The 19,110-nt window shown below is 44.3% G+C and overlaps 1 protein-coding gene across 3 annotated transcripts in view; it reads left to right on the plus strand.

The window, feature by feature from the left end:
- Window positions 1-19,110, plus strand: part of pdlim1 (PDZ and LIM domain 1 (elfin)) — an 89,305-nt gene that overhangs the window by 36,506 nt on the left and 33,689 nt on the right. For all 3 annotated transcript variants that reach the window (XM_052041498.1, XM_052041497.1, XM_052041496.1), the window contains exon 3: window positions 16,117-16,201. In XM_052041498.1, the coding sequence (XP_051897458.1) occupies window positions 16,117-16,201 (85 nt within the window). The remainder of the gene's footprint in view (window positions 1-16,116; window positions 16,202-19,110) is intronic.

The following is a 19,110-nucleotide window of genomic DNA, read 5'->3' on the forward strand; positions in this document are numbered from 1 at the left end:
TCCCCCGAGTGAAGGGGGATGAGGGGTAACCTGATGGAAGTACACAAGATTAGGAGAGGCATAAATGGGGTGGATGGGGCCCGAGAAACAAGAGGGCATAGGTTTAAGGTGCGAGGAAGGAGCTTAAAAGGGATCTGAGGGCATTTTATATTTGCACAGACAGTGGCTGACATCTGAAATGTATGTCCGAGGAGGTGGCGGAGTTGTATACAGTCACCATGTTTAAGAGGCACTTATAGGCAAGGCATTAGAAGGATACAGACCAGTGTAGGCAAATGGGATTAATGTAGATGGACAAAATGGTCAGCATGGATGCGGTGGACCGAAGGGCCTGTTATTGTATTGTACAGCTCCGTGATTCCATGAAAGTAATGGCATCTTCTTAGCTGAGGATGACTTGCCTCCACTCCAGTTTTAGGGAGTGGGACGTGTCTGTGTGTGAATTCCTTTAACGTGGGATTGATGCTGCACACATGGGCTTGACAGGGTGAGGTCTCAATCCAGTGGCCAAGGAGGTCCAGGATGATTGGAGACCAGGCTCTGTTTCATGGACAGAAATGCACCTACATAGAATGTCCACTTAAGCATCTTCAGCATTACTGTGAGGGAGAGACATTGATATTGAGTGACGAGCAACTGATTTGTCTGCTGAAGGAAGACTGATCCCAGTCCTCACCCAAAACCTGAGGCTCATTTTAACTTTACAAATAGCCAGGTCACAGCCCCAAGAGTGAATGCTTCTGGCAAAGGTTTGTTTCAAAACTGGGAGAGGTTGCACCTCCTTTGAATTGGGAGAGGTTGATCATTAAACAATTCAATGCATTTATTAGACTGGTGAAGGGAGGAGGATGAAACTAAGGTCGAATCTTTCTGAGGTGGGGGCAGGTTAAGAGGGTTGGGAGTCTGTGCTGTGAAGCTGCCTTCACTCCATCTGCAGGAGTCTTTCTGTCAGGTCAGGCAGTATCTGTGAAAAGTGAAACAGTTAATGTTTTTGGTCTGAGACCCTTCATCAGAGCTGAGAATTATCCGGCATATTCCTGCTGCTCTTCCTCCAGCCAACTGAAGGAGATTTAACTCTCGTCTTCGAGGCCCAGGTATCTCCTCCCATTAGCAGCTTGGGACATATCGTAGGCCCCAGGAATTTGGGCACCTTTAAGCTCCTTTAACTCTTAACAGGCTCCAGAATTTCACTGTCCAGACTGAAACCTCCAACTTCAATGTCCTTCTCCTTTGTGAAAACAGATGAAAAATATTCATTTAAGACCTTTCCCACATCCTTTTGTCTCCACACACCGAGCATCCTTTTGGCCCCGAATGGAACCCACTCTACACTCTCTGTACTCATGAAGGGCCTGCACTGTTTTCAGTGCTCCATACCTACTGTATGCTTCAATTTTTTAAAAATTAAACCTTTATACGTTAATATCCAGGGGTTGTTAGATTTGCTGTCTGTCGCCTTCACCCTTGTAGGAATGCCTTTGGCCCTGAACTCTCATTACTTCCAGATTGCAGATTTATCTAATCTTCCTGATTTACCAAGTACGTTTGTTAGGTCCTGTCTAATGATATTGGAATTGGCCTTCCTCCCTTCTCCCCTAAGCACCCAACCAACCCACCCCCACCCCCACACCCAATTCAGTCACTTCACTTCTGGACTGTCCTTGTCCTTCTCCGTGACCACTTTGAAACTTAGCACGTTATGCTCACTATTGCCAAAGTCCTGTCTCACTGACACTTCCTCCACTTGTCCAGTAGGACTATCTGTGTACTGACACGAAAAGCTCTCCTGGATGCATGTTTAAAATTTCCACCCCTTCTAATTCTAAGGTTTACCCAGCAAATATTGGGGAAGTTAAATCCCCAATGACAACAACACCATTCCTCTTGCACCTCTCTGTAATTTGCCTACGTATCTATTACTCCATCTCCTGCTGCTGGTGTATGCACTTCCTCCTTTCATGGTCACCGCTGTGACCTCTTGCCACTTGGAGCTGTGTTCTCTCGACCTTCCCGGTTGCAAGAGTGAATAAGTGATGACATTTGAGGAAACTGAGAACTATAAAGTAACCGAATGCAGATGTTGGGTCGAGGCTGTGCTGGTGTTTGGTAGCATTCATCCTGTTCCCCACTGTTTCTTTTCTCTCAGGTACTCATCCAGTTCTCTTTTGCAAGTTGTTATTGAATCTGCCTCCTCTGCACATTCTGGCTGTATATTTGGATAACACCAACCTGATGTGTAAACACTAATGCTTCCTTTTTTATCTGGTTCATTTCCCAACCACCTCAAAGCTGTGCCTGGTTATTGATTATTCTGCCTCCAGTAATGGTTTCTGTTTACTTATCAACGTGTACCTGATGTTAAACCCTCTGTGATCTGAAGAGATCAGTGGCAGTCACTGCATTCTCTCCACTAACCTGTAATCCCTCATTCTCTTCCACATCTTCAAAACAATTTTTATTCCTTCTGAATTGTTTGGAGATGAGTTATTAATTCCTGGGAATCCCAGATTATTCAGGACTATTTTCAGCCCTTTGTGGAGATTTTGTGTCTTAAGTGATTCTGTGACAAACTACCAATACATCTTCATGGAGGACAATCCAGGTGTTCCCAAACTGGAAGCCATTGATGAACTGGGAGATCTACTCCTTACTGAAGTCTAGGACTGAGTCATTCAAACCAGGTGACCCTGACCTATACAAGAAATTGAGATATGACCTCTGTAAAGCTATCAGAGATGCCAAGAGACAATACCAGTTGAAAATTGAGTCCCAGACCAGCCATCAGTTTGGGCAGGGCTTACATGCTATAACGGGCTACAGTTGAGCTGCATCGCTGACAACAGCACATCCCTTCCCGATGAGCTTAACACATTCTCTGCATGTTTTGAACAGAAGGGGAATGGAATGTCAGCACCCGCCCCGACAGCCACCAATGTACCTGAACCCACAGTCACCATTGCAGACATCAAATCAGTAGAGAGTGAACCCGTGGAAAGTATCTGGCCCACATGGTGTCCCTCGCCATGTCCTTAGATCCTGTGCAGAGCAGCTGGCGGGGGTATTTGCAGACATTTTTAACCTCTCCCTGCTTCAATCTGAGGTTCCCACCTGCTTTAAGAAGACCACTATCATCCCGGTTCCGAAGGAAAACAAGGTAATGTGCCTTAATGACTACTGACCGGTGGCTCTGACATCCACCATCATGACGTGCTTCAGGAGACTGGTTATGGCACACATTAACTCCAGCCTCCCAGACAACCTCGACCTACTGCAATTCGCCTACGATCGAAACAGGTCTACTGTGGAAGCCATCTCTTTGACCCTACACTCATCTCTGGAGCATCTGGACTGTAAAGACACCTACAGTATGTTAGACTATTGTTTATTGACTACAGCTCCACCTTCAATACTATAATTCCAAGCAAACTCATCACCAAACTCCGAGACCTGGGACTAAACACCTCCCTCTGCAACTGGATCCTTGACTTCCTGACTAATAGATGGCAATCAGTGAGGACAGGCAGCAACACCTCCACCATGATTATTCTCAACACTGATACCTAACAAGGCTGTGTCTTCAGCCCCCTATTCTACTCCCTATACACTCAGAGCTGTGTGGCCAGATTATGCTCTAACTCCATCGACAAGCTTGCAGATGCTACCATCATAGTAGGCCGTATCTCAAATAACGATGAATCGGAGTACAGGAAGGCGATAGAGAGCCTAGTGACATGGTGTCATGACAACAACCTTTCCCTCAATGTCAGCAAGACAAAAGAGCTGGTCATTGACTTCAGGAAGGGGGGCAGTGCACATGCTCCTGTCTACATCAATGGTGCTGAGGTTGAGAGGGTTGATGGCTTCAAGTTCCTTGGAGTGAACATCACCAATAGTCTGTCTTGGTCCAACCACGTGGAAGCCATGGCCAAGAAAGCTCACCAGCGCCTCTACTTCCTCAGGAGGCTAAAGAAATTTGGCATATCCCCTTTGACCTTCACCAGATTTTATTGATGCATTATAGAAAGCATCCTCCCTGGATGCATCATGGCTTGGTTTAGCAACTACTTTGCCAGTGACCGCAAGCAAACGCAGAGAGTTGTGGACACAGCTCAGCACATCAGGAGAAATCACCTCTCCTCCATGTGAAAGCACGCACCACCAGGCTCAAGGACAGCTTCTATCCCACTGTGATAAGACTAATAAACAATCCCCTGGTACAATAAGATGGACTCCTGACCTCACAATCTACCTCATTATGGCCTTGCACCTTTATTGTCTACCTACTGCATTTTCTCTGCAACCGTAACACTTCATTCTGCATTCTTTTGTTGGTTAACTTTTACTATCTCAATGCACTATTGTAATGAATTGATCTGTATGAATGGTATGCAAGACAAGTTTTTCACTGTACCTTGGTACATGTGACAGTAATAAACCAAGTTACCAATTTTCTAAGCTAAAGCTCCAAAGCTAATCTGCCTCAGTGCTGCCTTCTGGCACTGGCTCTGTGCATATTTCTGGTGGTGCTGGGGGATATTGTGGAGGATCTCTGTGAGAGCTGTGTCAGGGGTGTCTGTTCAACAAGGCTTGTTTTTCTGGCAATGGACTGAGTGATTGACCTGACCAATGTCAGCAGTTCCTGGCAGCTGGTCTGAGTGAGTGACTGGTTTTATGAAGTCACCAGTTTTACCATGGCTTCTCAGCCACTGCATGAGAACAGTCCCCACAAAACCCCAAAAAAAAATTAGTCTCAAGTAACATTTTTGTCCCACTCCTGGACAATCATGGAGGGCTGGCCATCTCCAGGAGTGAAACAGAAGGAACTACTGGAAACGGTCAGTGGAGAGAAGTCCATTGAGCTGCAGGGTGAACTTCAAAATTAGTGTGGCTGAATTGATGGAGCAATTCAGTTACTGTAATTGGTCAATTAATCCATCATTATTAAATCATGTGACAGGCAGACTGGGAGAAAGTGAACTGGATGACCCAATGCATTTTTTGTCCATCTCTCCCTGTGTCCCCAGGAGTACATTGTAATGGCTTATCACTGGGTGATGCTGGTCCTATACCTCATGGGTCATGAATGTTTGTTCATATTTCCCCACCTCTTTACCACTCACTCATTAACTTCTCAAGGACGAAAGTATAGCTGGAATGCAGTGACCCTTTCTACATGTTCTTTTTTGTTCTTGCAATTGTCTCTCTTCTAACCCACAGTCTCTCAGTCTTTGATCTGATTCTAAACGATTGTTCCTCCTTAGCCCTTTACTTTCACTGGCTAAGGAAAATGACTTTGGACCTGATGTTGGTGACTCGCCGGTGTGATGTTACTATCATTACTGAATCCCCATACCCGGCAGTTTGTGCTGTAGGTATATTGCAATGTGAAGAGTGATGAAGACCTTGTGCCCAGAGTGTCTCAGCCCCAGGGGAGAGTCGTCTCTTGCCCTTTTTTCATTAGTGTCTGTAATCCAAATGGCATGGAAAAAATCTCATGCCCGACTATGCCCATGTCTGTTAGAAGGCACGGTGCTCTGTCTCCTATTGTTGGTTATCATTCTGGGTAAAGTGGTGTTGTGAGTGAAACACAGCCACAGTCTGCAACAGGCTAACAATAGAGCAGACCATATACAGACATGAGACTGTGCGGCGGCCGGCTGACTTATTGATCCATTATTCCTAGCTTGTTCCCATTTAAGGGAATTCCCCCCCCCACCCCCATCTCTCAATGTAGGGATGCAAGGTGTTAATCTGCACAAATTCCGACCACTAATCTTTGTGAATTTCTTAATTAAACCCTTGGACATTTGATAGTTTCTGTGCACCAGCTCAGAATGCTTTTACATGGAGTTGAGTCGAGATGCTGCTTGTAGTTCCTTGCACTGAAAACAAATACAATCCTCTCTTGAATAAAGATGTTGCTTTTTGTGAATCTAAAGCTCTGTAACCATCAGAATCTGATTGAAATGTGGGTAAGACCGGGGTTGGTAACAAGTGCTCTCTGGCCAACATTATCCCCCAATCCCAGTTTAAGCATTCAGCAAACCCAGTGAGGTCTCTGCACTGCTTCAGTTCCTACCCGACTTCTGATGCCCCGTGAGTGGTGTCAGAGTGCTGAACTCTGAAATTCTCTCCTGCTTTTATTACTCTTTAAAATTACCCCTCTAGCAAAGTTTGTTGTTGCAAAAAAAAACTGCTGGAGGAACTCAGAGGGTCAGGTGGCATCTGTGGAGGGAAAGAGACAGTCGATGTTTCAGGTCGAGACTCTTCATCTGGAAAGTTTTGTTTAACAATGTTCCTGTGAACCATGATCCTGAGAAGATTTACTGTGTTAAAGGTGTGATCATAAATATAATGTGTTGCTGTCATCCTTGGTTAGAATGAAGGCTTCCTATTGTCAGAATCGGGTTTATTGTCACTGACACATGTTGTGAAATTTGTTGTTTTGCAGCAGCAGTACAGTGCAAGACATAAAAATGATTATAAGTTACAGCAATAAATAAATAAATTAGTGCAAAAGAAGAATAACGAGATCGTGTTCATGGACCGTTCAGAAATCTGATGATCTAATGGTGGTTTGTGTGGGGACTTGTTCAGCTCACTTTGCAGGAAAGTGTTCTGGTAGTTCTGTATCCAGCTCCACCAACTCACCACAGCATCACTGCACCTATCACAATGTAGAGTCTGACCACGGACGTGGAAGCTGGGTTATCAGCATGAAAGGAAGAAGCTCAAATGTTAATACTGCTGCTTGGCAATTCAAGCTCCCCCAGCAGCGTGTCAAAGCTCCTAAGCTGGTTTATTTGGTAGGGGTATTGCAGGCTGTGTTTCACACCAGGTAAATCTGGGTTCCGCTGTCAGGGAGGTGGGGTCACTGTTACAGTTGGTTGATAAAAAGCTTGAAGATTGTGCTTTTTCTCCAGTACGTTCCTTTGATCCACAGGATAGACAAGAAACACAAGAGGAGTAGGCCATTTGGCTTCTTGTGCCTCCTCTGCCTTTCCGAAAGATCATGGCTGATCTTTTACCTCTGCATCATTTCCTGTGCTAACACATATTCTGACAATTTCCCTTTAATAACTAAGAACTTATCAATCTCTGTCTTGAATAAACCCAGCAAAAGCTCTTCTGCAAGGTCGAGAATTCCAAAGATTTCACATCCTCTGGCTGAAGACATTTCTTCTCATTTCAGTACTGATGGCTCACTCCTTATTTTGAGACTGTCCCCTGATTCTGGACACCCAGCCGTGGGAACTATCATCTCCGCATCTACCTATTCAAGCAATGTTTTAAAAAAAAGTTGCATTTCAGTGAGGTCATCTCCCATTCTTCTAAACTCAAGTATAGGCCCGATTTGCTGAATCTGACCTTGTATGACAAACCCACAGGTCCAGGAATCAGTTTGGTAAGCTATTGCCACACTTTCCATCTCCCATATATCCTGGGGTACTAACTTGTTCACCACTTGCAGATGTGACCTCACCAGGGCTCTGTATGATGAGAGCAGAATATCCCCAACCTTGTACTCAAACTCTCTTGCAGTGTGAGAAAGTGTGAATGCCTGATTCATATCATAGTTCTGAATTCCTCTGGATGTTTCTGTTGCTGGGTAAAATTATTTCTGTGACTGATTTAATCTATATATTAATAAAAATATCAACCAGAACCGCAGTGGAGTAATCTCCTCAGCTATTTCTTTTTGGAAGGTTTAGTTCCTTATTTGTCACATTGACAGAATGGTCAGCACGGTGGCACAGCTGCCTCATGGCTCCGGTGATCTAAATTTGATCCTGACCTCTGGTGCTGTCCGTGTGGAGTTTGCACATTCTCCCTGTGACTGTTTGGGTGTTCACCCACTTGCTAAAGACATGCAGGTTGGTGGGTTAATTGGCCAGTGTAGGCTTCCTCCAGTGTGCGGGTGACTGATAGAATCTGGGGGAAGTTGATGGCACTGTAGGGAGAATAAAATGGTTAGTTGAGGATTAGTGTAGGTGATTGATGTGGGCCAAAGAGCCTGTTTCTACACTCTATGACTTTGTGTGGTAGCTTGGGTTGAGAGCCCTTCACTTTTCCGTAGCAGGAACATTTGTGAAGTGAATAATTTACTCAGCCATATCTATTTTTAAACTACGCTGCAAGTTTGGAGAGCAAACTGCAGCTCAAGACTGACGTTTTATAAAATGACTGCTTTCCTGCCAATACTTGGCTTTGGAATCTGAGAATCACGGGATGGCTTCACAGTAACTTTGCTTCCCATGGAACTACCTTGATTGTGGCCCTGGCAGAATTTGTACAATCACCAGCCAAAAATACAGAACCTGGTGACCTGACAAGCACCTCTGTGGCTAAGGCTGAGGAATGTGTCCAGCCCGGACCATAGACCTTCCCTCCTCTCCCTGTCATTTCCCTTTGAAGAAAGTTGGTTAAGCTTACAGTGTTACGCTTGCAGTCCCGTCACAGACCAAATCACTGAAGTGGAAAGAGTTTCATGTTTTGCGATTTGCCCCAATTCTAAGTTAAAAGAAAAGATAACATTTAATCGTAGGAGATTAAACCAAATCCAGATCCCAGATTATGAAAGTAGAGTATTTTACAGGTTGTTTATTGCTTCCTGCTTTGTTCCTCTGTTCACTTCCTCTTTCATGTGTCATACACAAGAATATTTCCCTGAGACCAGTCAATTTGAAAGATTTTCAGTGTCCTGTAAAAGGCACCAAAGGGGAATTTGCTGATTAATATGTCAAAAAAGAGGCTTGTATATAAAATGAAGGTAATTTGCAGGAGGTAAGTTCCCAAAACCTGCAAAGAGGTGCATGGCTGGGTAACACGTTTCCTGATGATGGTTGTGGGGTAACTTCACCATTTTCTTTGCAGAATGTTGTGTGATCTTTTGTACCTGCCAGGTTTCTGCCGTTCCTCTGGAATGCCTCTGCATTTTGCAGGCCAATGTTGTGATTGATTTAACATGCATATTTTATCCAGTTATTTAAGTTGGGAACTTGTAAAGAAAATTCCTTGATCCTTGTCCCAAAGGCACAACTACAAGCCAAGTCTCGTGGCTGTACATGGTGGAATTTCCTTTGCTTTATTAGCCCTGATGCAGCTGCAGGTTTTTGTGAATGCCTTTCAAGAGGCTTTAGCTGGAATGTCTTGAGAGACATGTATGTACATTTGATGTTTGCTCCTGCTGGCAAGGGTGATCCGTCTTCTATTACATTAATTCATGTGTGTTTGAATGAACTGGGCTAGATAACCTATAGTTGATCTAGTTGAGCTGCCTTGTGTTACTGCTCCTTGTGGGGCCTTGCTGTTAGTGCCTGTTCTTGCTTGGTCTATGAGGATTTACAGGTGGCTGATTCAAGTGGGGAGTTCAGTTTAATACAGAAGTATTATGAGTTCAGTTCAGACTCCATGGCCAAGAAAGTGCACCAGCGCCTCTACTTCCTCAGGAAGCTAAAGAAATGCAGCACGTCCCTATTGACCTCACCAATTTTTATCGATGTACCAAGCATCCTATCCAGATGCATCACGGCTTGGTACGGCAACTGCTCTGCCCGAGACTGCAAGAAACTGCAGAGAGTTGTGGACACAGCTCAGCACATCACACAAACGAGCCTCCCCTCCATGGACTCTTGTCTAAACTTCTGGCTGCCTTGGTAAAGCAGCCAACATAATTAAAGACCCCACCCACCCTAGTCATTTTCCCTTTCTGCCCCCTCCCATCAGGCAGAAGATACAAGACCCTGAAAGCATGTACCACCAGGCTTAAGGACAGCTTCTGTTCTGCTGTTAAAAGACTCTTGAATGGTCCCCTTGTACAATAAGATGGACTCTTGACCTCACAATCTATCTCATCATAGCCTTGCATCTTATTGTCTGCCTGCACTGCACTTTCTCTGTAACTGTGACACTTTATTCTGCATTCCGTTACTGCTTTTCCCTTGTACTACCTCAATGCACTGATGTGATGAAATGATCTGTATGGATGGCATTAAAACAAAGTTTTTCACTGTACCTTGGTACATGGGACAATAATAAATCAATTTAATTTTAATAAATACAGTGCATTTATTTAATATGTTATCTGTAGGCTTGACCTGCTGAGATTGTGCTGGTAATTTGGATTGCAGTGATTTTATACACTATTTTTAAAGCGCTTGACAGGGTAGTTATAGGTACAATGTTTTCCATGGCTGGGGTATCTGGAACCAGTGCACTCAGTGTCAAAATAATGGGCCAGTCGTTGAGACTGAGATGAGGATTTTCCTCAACTTTTCACCTTTGGAATTTTCTACCCAAGAGTTCTGTGGAACTTCAGTCATCGAGAATGTTCAAGAAAGCTGATAGATTTTTTTATACAGAGCAAGGGATATGGGATAAGTAGAGGAAATTGGAACTGAGCGGAAAAAGTAGATTATTGAATGGCAGCACAGACTTGAGGGGCTGAACGGCCTACTTCTGTTGCTACTTCCTGTCCTCCATGTTGTGGATGGTGTGAGGAATGTCCAGAACAAACATGGACAAAGTAGCAGTTGTTCTGGGGTAAATTGTGGAGGGTTTGCACAGATAATGAAGGTAGTGGTTGACTGGGGCAAATAGGTTTCAAGAGAATTTTGTCACTGGAAACCCATTTGTTCATGAATATTATTCATTTAGTTGGACTGCACCTGGCTCAATTCCCCAAGTTATAGAGGCACAGAGAGAGGCGCAATATTGCTTGTTTCCATTCTGGATAAAGAGCGTAACATCCAGTGATTCTTTCCTCCCATCTCTCTCCAAGATTGTGAGGAAAGCACGAGGCCTTTAAGGCTGTTGTTGTTCACTCAAGTTAGTCTCGCGCACTCTGTGGCTGTTGAGCAGTCTTGGATGCTGTGACCACCTTCAATGCTCCATTTGCTTGCTTGGTACATTAGATCATAGAACATTTACAATTCGCAAGGAAGTCATTCAGGCCATTTCAGTGCTGGCCATAAAGGAGCCCAATGAGTCCTTGCACCTCTGACCCATAGCCGTGCAGATCATGTGCAATTATTGATTAAACATGTTGAGGGTTTCACCCTTTTTAGGCATTAAGTTCCAGATCCCCACCACCCTCTGAATAGATTTTCCTCACCTCTCCTCTAATTCTTCCCACAGTTACTTTAAATGTTTTCCCTTAGTGTTCAATCCTAGTGTGCTAAGGGAAATAAGCTCTTCCTATTTATCCTCTCTAAGCCCCTCATAATTTTGTACACCTCAATTATGTCTCTCCTCTGCCATCTCCTTGGATGGCTTTTGACTTGCAGGAAGCTTGGTGCTCTTCGACTGGCCTTGTCTTTAGATCTGGGAGTCCACACATTCTGATCAACCAGACCGGCCTAGGTGGGGTCGCTGGTGTACCACAGAACTATTGAACTGGCTGTCCAGGTTTAGACAATACCAGACACAGAGATCCAGCATCATAAAATGTCCTTTGCTGCCACTCCTTAAAGCTGTTTTACAAGTTTATAGAGTCATGAAGTGATACAGAAACAGGCCTGTTGGCCTATCGAGTCCACACTGACCAACCAACATCCATTACACCAACCCGATACTAATCCTGTTTTATTCTCACGTTCACTTCAACACACCCAAATTCTACTATTCGCTAACTTGCTAGAAGCAATTTACAGTGGCCAATTTTCCTACCAATCCCTCTGTCTTCAGGACGTGGGAGAAAGCTGGAGCACCTAGAGGAAACTCGCACGGTCATGGGGAATGTGCAAACTCTGCAGACAGCACCCGAGGTCAGGATTGAACCCTGGTTGCTGGATCTGTGAGGCAGCAGCTCTACCAGCTATACCATTGTGCTGCCCGTTGTTGCAACGTGTCTGCTGTATGTTGTATTCTGGAAGTGACCATTTCATCACTTCTTTCTGTGGGCCACTTTATAAATGAAGGAAAATCATGTGAGATTAAACCAAACCAGATTATAGAGGTCCTTACTGTGCACCAACCAAAGGTCGTGGTCTGGTGGGTCATGGACCAGAATAATGCTGATTGGGACAAATGCAAACTGTTTACCTTCTTAAGCCTGTTCTGACATTCAGGGAGATCGTGGGTGATCTGTGCCCTGATTTCAGCCCTGCAAGTCCTTAATTCTTTTATTAACCAAAAGTACTGTTGATCTCAGATTTAAAATTAATAGTTGAACTGACATTTTGCAATTTGTGGAAGACAGTTCCAAATTCTACTATCCAATGAATATTGATGTTCACTCTTAAGAGGTCTGGCACTAATCTTTAGTCTGTTCCTTTGTCCTCGACTCCCTAACCAACAGATCCATTTCTTTCCACTTACCCTGTCGTTCCCCTTAATATTTTGAAAACAAGTCAATTTGCCCTTTAAACGACCAAACTGCAGGACCACAACCCTGGTTTATGTGACGCTTCCATGTAGGTTAAACCCTGAAGTTGAGCTGTCATTTGCCATTCTGGTGTGTGTGCACCCTCCATAGCCAGTATATCCGGAGATGTTGGATGCTGAGAGTATTCTGTGGATGGTCCAACCAGGGTTGTTTACAATTGAAGAAAGAATTCTATCCCCTTGTATTCCAGTTCCCTGTAAGTCAGGCCAGCATTTTATTGATTTTGAGTATTTCCTGTATTTTTATGCAAATCTTTAATATTCATGTGGATCATCTTGGGTGTACTCATTTGTTGGCATTCTTGCCTCTAGATCAGAAACAAGAGACTTGCCTGCTCTAGAGACTTGAATGCACAAATCTGGGCTGGCGCCAGTGCAGTACTAAGGGACTGATGTACTGTTAGAGGTGGGGTTCTTTGGATGGCATTTGAGATGTTAAACTTGCTCAGATGGATGTAAGCAATGCTAAGGTACAGTTTTGCAGAAGGCCAAAAATTATTCAAGGTGACCCCACAGGTCAACAGTATAGGGTGGGGGAGTGGGAGCAGCTGCAGCGTTCTGTCTTAGAGCCAGTACAGCCTTGATTGGCAGGATGCTGCTCTGTGACTCTGTTTGCAATTTTTTCTCAGCCCCTCAGCATTACCAGAACTTCCCTGATCTCACATCCACCACGCGTGCAGTGGATTGTGTCGCAATGCTTCGCCTGTTACACAGGCCACTCAGTGTGTCCAAACCCCCCACTGTAATCTACACCAGATCCCAGCCTGCAAACAAGCTCTGGTGTAAATGCCATTGTGCACTGCCTCCAAGTATTTGTTGAACTAATGATGGAGCCTCTCCAATGGGCCATTTCTTTGTAGGTCATCCTTCAGATGGCATTTTACCGTTTTCCTCCCATTCTGCATTAGATCTTTAGCTTTCTGTGCTCCAACTGCTTGTCTAGCTACAGTGAGTGTACCTGCCTCCACCATCTCTTCAGACAATGTGATCCAGATTCCAGCTATGTGTGGAGGAAAAAAATCACCCGTCGGATCCCCTCTAAACCTCTCCTGCTCATCTTTAACCTAAGCCCTCTCATTCTAGACACCCCCATCATGGGAAAAATATTTCTACCATCTACCCTATCTGTCCCCTTCATAGTTTTGTAGATGTCTATCAGCTCACCCCTCAGTCTTCTGCACTCCAGGGCAAACAAACCCAGCACAGCCAATCTCCCCTCTCTAACTGAAGTGCTCCAACCAGTGTCCCGGTGAATCTCCTCTGACCTTTTCCAGTGCAATCACATCCTCCAATTGTGTGGCAACCAGACTGTGCACAGTGCAGTTATAACCAATGTTTTATAATGTAACGTGACATCCCAGATCTTGTACTCTAAGCCATGGTGGATGAAGGCAAACATCCCATAAGCCTTTCTCATCACCCTCTCTACCTGTGCTGCCACTTTTGGGGAACTATGAACTTGTATCCCAAGGTCTCCAAAGTCACTCCCATCATGGGCAATTATGTGTGAAACTGTAATGAGAGAAAGCAGTATTCTTCAAGCATACTCTGCACAGCCCACTAACACTGCTGTCTGGGTCTGACCATACAATCAGCTGTGTAGACCTGCATACTATCCAAGGTTGATGATGTTTGCTCAGCTTCCATTTCTGTGAGCTGATTTCTGACTGCAGGAATGGGAAGGAGGGCGAACATGCACCATTCTACATTGGGGGATCGGCGGTGTTTGCAGGAACATCTGGTGCAGATTGCACTGGATGACAACCATAGTAAATACAGGAAACTCTTGGAAGTTCAGGCAGCATCTGTAGAAAGGGAACTAGTTAATGTTTCAGGTTGTACACCTTTTCCATCGATGCTGCTCCCAGCATTTTTATTTCAGATTTCCAGTATCTGCAGTTTTTTTTTTCTGATTTTCACTGGCTGGATGTCTGCTTTGAGCTTGGAGTTCACTCGGGGGTTGTGGGTGTCACCAGCAATGCTGGCACTCACTGACCTCTGTCAGCCATCCTGAGACAGTGGGGCAGTGCTGATGAGGGCTTGCTACAGTGGAGTGGCTGCTGGCTGACCTCCAGGAGACGTTAACAAGTGTGGTTGCACAGTTAAATCTCTTTATCAGGCAGAACCCTGTATACAGCACTTACTAGGACCCAAGGCACTTCACCCAGCAGCAGATGTTTCCTGCTGCTCTCGATAGCAGCTGTTGAAACTTCCCTTGCAAAGTTTACCTGGGTCAGGGGCCGTCCTGGTGGGTAGAGATGTCCGATGTGCTGTCGGGGTTGATGAAGAGGGACTCTGTAGTAGAGGCATTGTGCGGGAAATGAGCTGCTCCCCCTGCCCTGCTAAGTTGCTGTGATGCCTTGTAGATGTCATTTAGTATAGGAATCCATCCCGTGCAATCCTTTCTGCATTTTCAGAGCAGGCTCTGCCTTTGTGTGGTTATTGACCATGATGCAGACCATGATGCATGAATATTAATGATGCAGACCATGATGCATGAGTATTAATGATGCAGACCATGATGTATGAATATTAATGATGCAATCAGTCAGGACACTTTCAACAGTACATCTGTAGAAGCTTGTTAGAGTATTCGATGACAAGCCGAACCTCCTTAACCTTCTAAGAAAGTAAAGACACTGGTGTGCCTTCCTTTTGATTGCATCTATGTGCTGGGCCCAGGATATGTTAACATCTGATATGTTAACAGCCAGGAATTTAAAGCTGCTGACTCTCTCCACCGCTGATCCCCCAATGTAGACTGGTGCATGCTCGCCCTCCTTCCCCTTCCTGCAGTCAAAGATCAGCTCTTGTGCTGACGTAGAGCGAGAGGTTGTTGTTGCAGCACCACTCAACCAGGTGTCCTATCTCGATCCTGTATGCTGACTCATCACCACCTATGATTCATCCAACAACAGTGGCGTTGGTGAATTTGTACGTGGCTTTGGAGCTGTGCTTAGCCACACAGTCGTGTGTATGGAGATTAGAGAAGGGGGGGGTAAGCATGCAGCCTTGAGATGCACCAGAAATAAGGGACAAATCACTGCTCTCATTGAAAGAGGTGGGTTAATTAAGATGAGCCAACACAAGAATTGAAAGAGCAAATTGTGTCTGGCAAATTTAGTATAACACTGAGGTGGATTGGGTTGTTGTCATGAGGTGTTTACTGATGGAACCCTCACTGAAAAGACTGCCTTTATGAATTGGACTTTCTGGACCTCGTGTGCTGAATGCACAGAACTGGCTCTTTCTTTGCCACATTTAAGCCAGTGGTAACTCAGTTCGTTTCATAAAACTGACATAAAGCTGCCACCAAATAAGAAGTCTCCCTAAGCCCTTGTTAGGACTATTCTCAGTGCCATCTCAATGGTAAGTTACTGTGGAAGGTAATCTAACTCTAGCTCTTGCAGTCCTTTGACTATAATTGCTTTGTAAAGCTGGCTGATGCATAAGCTGGTGGACAGGTAGGCATTATTCTTGTTAAATGTTCTTTTTAGAGCATGAGTTTTGAGATCTGAGTTTCCTGACTGTTACAGCCATTTTTAATGTTTGCCTTTCATTCTTAATTTGGTTAAGAAGCATCCCATGGTGCTATGTTATTCAAACCCTTGGTCAAAGGGTCACGTTAGCATTCTTTTGGAAGGGAATTCTTCAGCTCGGAGCTGTGTTCATTTGATTACTGAGTAAAATTAAATTAATATTCATGCACCTTTCTTCTCTCTCCTTTTATAGGTCCGAGGCCAAAATTTGGTCTCCTCTGACTAACGAGAATGGAAAGCCACACCCATATCGGATGAACCTGGCATCTGATCATCAGGTAAAAGCCAAATGACCTCCCACCGACCTTCAGCCCATCATCCCCGACCCCTGAAACTGCTGCCTTTTAAGTTCACAGGTTATCTAAGATTTTACATTTCCCCAAAGTAGTATGTAATCTGTGTGCAATATTTTTCTACCCCTTCAAGCTACGATTGAGCCTTAAAAAAACACACACACTCTGCTTTTTCACATAAAACTGAAAATTGTATACTTAGAGGAACGTCCAGCAAATATTTCCAGTTCTATTCCAGCCAGATTTCTGTAAGGCAGTGTGTGACTGAGGTATACAATGGCACAGCTCCCTGCTGTGGTCTGTGCTGAGCTTGCTGATCGCTGTAGACCTTGCTGGGCTGGCCACCGGCAATCAGATGCCAGGTCAGACCAGCTGGCAATACACGTCGGGTTGAATGGACCCCACTGGAAAACCTATGTGTGGACAACGGTTGAGAATAGGATTGGGGTTGGCTGTGACTCCTGGTATTTGAAAAGCCAAACAACACCTACAGACAATGCTCACATTTGAATAATGGGCACGGCACAGAAAAACTCTATAAGTTGGACAGAAGTGAAGACAGGAGTGAAATCCTTGTTCTTAGCAATAAGAACTTACCAGGCACCTGGCTCGTTGTATAGACTGGGTTTAAAAAAAATCCAAATGTTCAGACCTGCTCCATTACGTGATTTCTTTAAGAACATTGAAGCACTTCTGTTCCTACGGCTAAAGTTATTAGTTTGAGTACTTTTCTCAGTGCTCCCCTCTACTCGAGTTTTGGAGATGTAGATTGATGGCAGAGACATGGGACTATCCTCTCCCTGCAATCACCCACACTGTGTCTATATCTGGCCCGTCATTGACCACCTTTGCCTTTCTGCACTCTCCCCTGAATGCACACTGCAGTGCTCAGTAGCAGATGGATCACAAGCAAATCCAACAAGGTGTTGCTTTTTTCCCCTTTTACCACAAACCCTGTTCCCTCACAAGCCATTCCAATGCACGCCTTGCCAGTCATTCACTCCGGACCAGATGTTGGGAGATTGGGCCATCCAGTGGCAGTGGCTTCAAGCCCTGCTGTTACTCGAGCTGTTATCAAGTCTGTCTGTTTCTGCCTCTCCCCCAGTCTCTCCATCGCTCATATGTTTGTTGTCATCAGTCCCCACTTCTTGAATGTCCTTCCGCTGGTAACTTTTAACACAATCCTTTCCCCTCAAGCCCAGAACATCCACCCCCATCCCCTGTAAACCAATGTTCTCCTCAGTCCTATATTTAGCCCCCATTTTCCCCAACCCATGAAAATATTTAGATATGTCTTGTGAATCAATCTTCACTCAGAGTAGAGAAACAGATATACCAGTTCTTTATTTTGATCGATATGAGTATGGAAGGGAGAATCTCTGAGAGCCTCTCTAATTGTCTGAATACACTGGCTTTTTTTACACAGTGGAGACAAAGACAATTGACAGGCAGTGATGTAACCATACACAAATATTGCCAGTGGACAGGGCACACTGCTCTACCAGCCCACCAAGGTGTTCTCAGCACCCTCTGAACCAGACCCCATCCTTGAGACAGGTATCCCGGCAGGCTTTGCCAGATTAGTTCACGGTGTTTTAACAGTGCAGAGTACACTTTTAAACTGTAATGTATACAGCCAGTAGGTTTATATAACTACAGCTCATACACTTAATAATTCTACACATTCCAGTCATCCTGTACAACCAGATTAATGCAGAATATTGGAGTCTGCTATTCATGGTTAATGGGCTTTTAAGACATACCTCCCCACTAACATATGCCTAAGAACTTTACCTAACATTTAAAAGTATGTGTGCCTGGAGTGTGTCCAAGTCTTTGCAGAGTGCTGGTAATAGCCCTAAATCACCAACATCTACCCCCACCCACCAACTATGTGCCCTACACCAAACCCCTTTGTTTTACTGTTATCTAGGTCTTGTTCCTTCTCCATAACCAGTGAACAGCTATGTTTAATTTGTCCTCCTCTTCAATCTGCAATGTATCCAAGTCCTCTTTCAGTTAATTGATGCACGACCAAATTTATTTCTTCTCGACATTTCTAAGGCTTTGGAGCCACTAAGTACTTAGAATACATTTCAACAAAGTATGTTGCCATTTTTGATTTGTTTGTCTTGTACTTTAAAACTACATTCTGCAATTATCCCACGCAGGGACACATTTTGGAATGTGGAGCACAGAAACAGGCCCTTTGGCCCACCATGTCCATGTTGACCTTTTTGCCTATCCACATTAATCACGTTTCCCCACAGTTGGACCTTATCTTTCTATGCCCCCTCTATTTAAGTGTCTGATGAAATGCCTCTTATATCTAGTAATTGTATCCGATTCCCCAACTCCTCTGGCAGCTCATTCCAGGTATCAACTACTCTCTGTGTAAAAAAAAACAAAATGCCCCTCAGATCCCCTTGAAAACTGCTTCCTCTCACCTTAAAACTGTGCCCTCTTGATTTTGATACCCCTACCAGAGAAAAAAGAATTTGTCTCTCTACCCCTCCTGCATTGATCAGGTTGTGCCCCAACCTCCTCCACTGCATGTGGACGTCCAATTTCTATGACACCTGATAGTGTTCTGAAGCTCTCCAATATTCTGGCCCTCTTGCACCTAGTCCTGTCAGTATTTAAAATGTAACCCATTATGTTGACATATTTCATAATTAGAGTGATTTTCCCAAGGTCTTTAGGATGTCATTAATGATAAAACAATGATATTCAATGCTATGTTATATGGTATCAGCAAATAACATGTCTCTTGATTTGGATAAAGTGCCTTTTATCTAGGTATGTTCTTAATGGTGGTACAGTATCCTGTCAGTTTATTTCAGTTTGTCAAACATGATTGGAAGAGTTTTATTATAAAATTGGAGGGAAATGGA

This window comes from Pristis pectinata, chromosome 30 (genome assembly GCF_009764475.1).
Source record: "Pristis pectinata isolate sPriPec2 chromosome 30, sPriPec2.1.pri, whole genome shotgun sequence".
NCBI lineage: Eukaryota > Metazoa > Chordata > Chondrichthyes > Rhinopristiformes > Pristidae > Pristis > Pristis pectinata.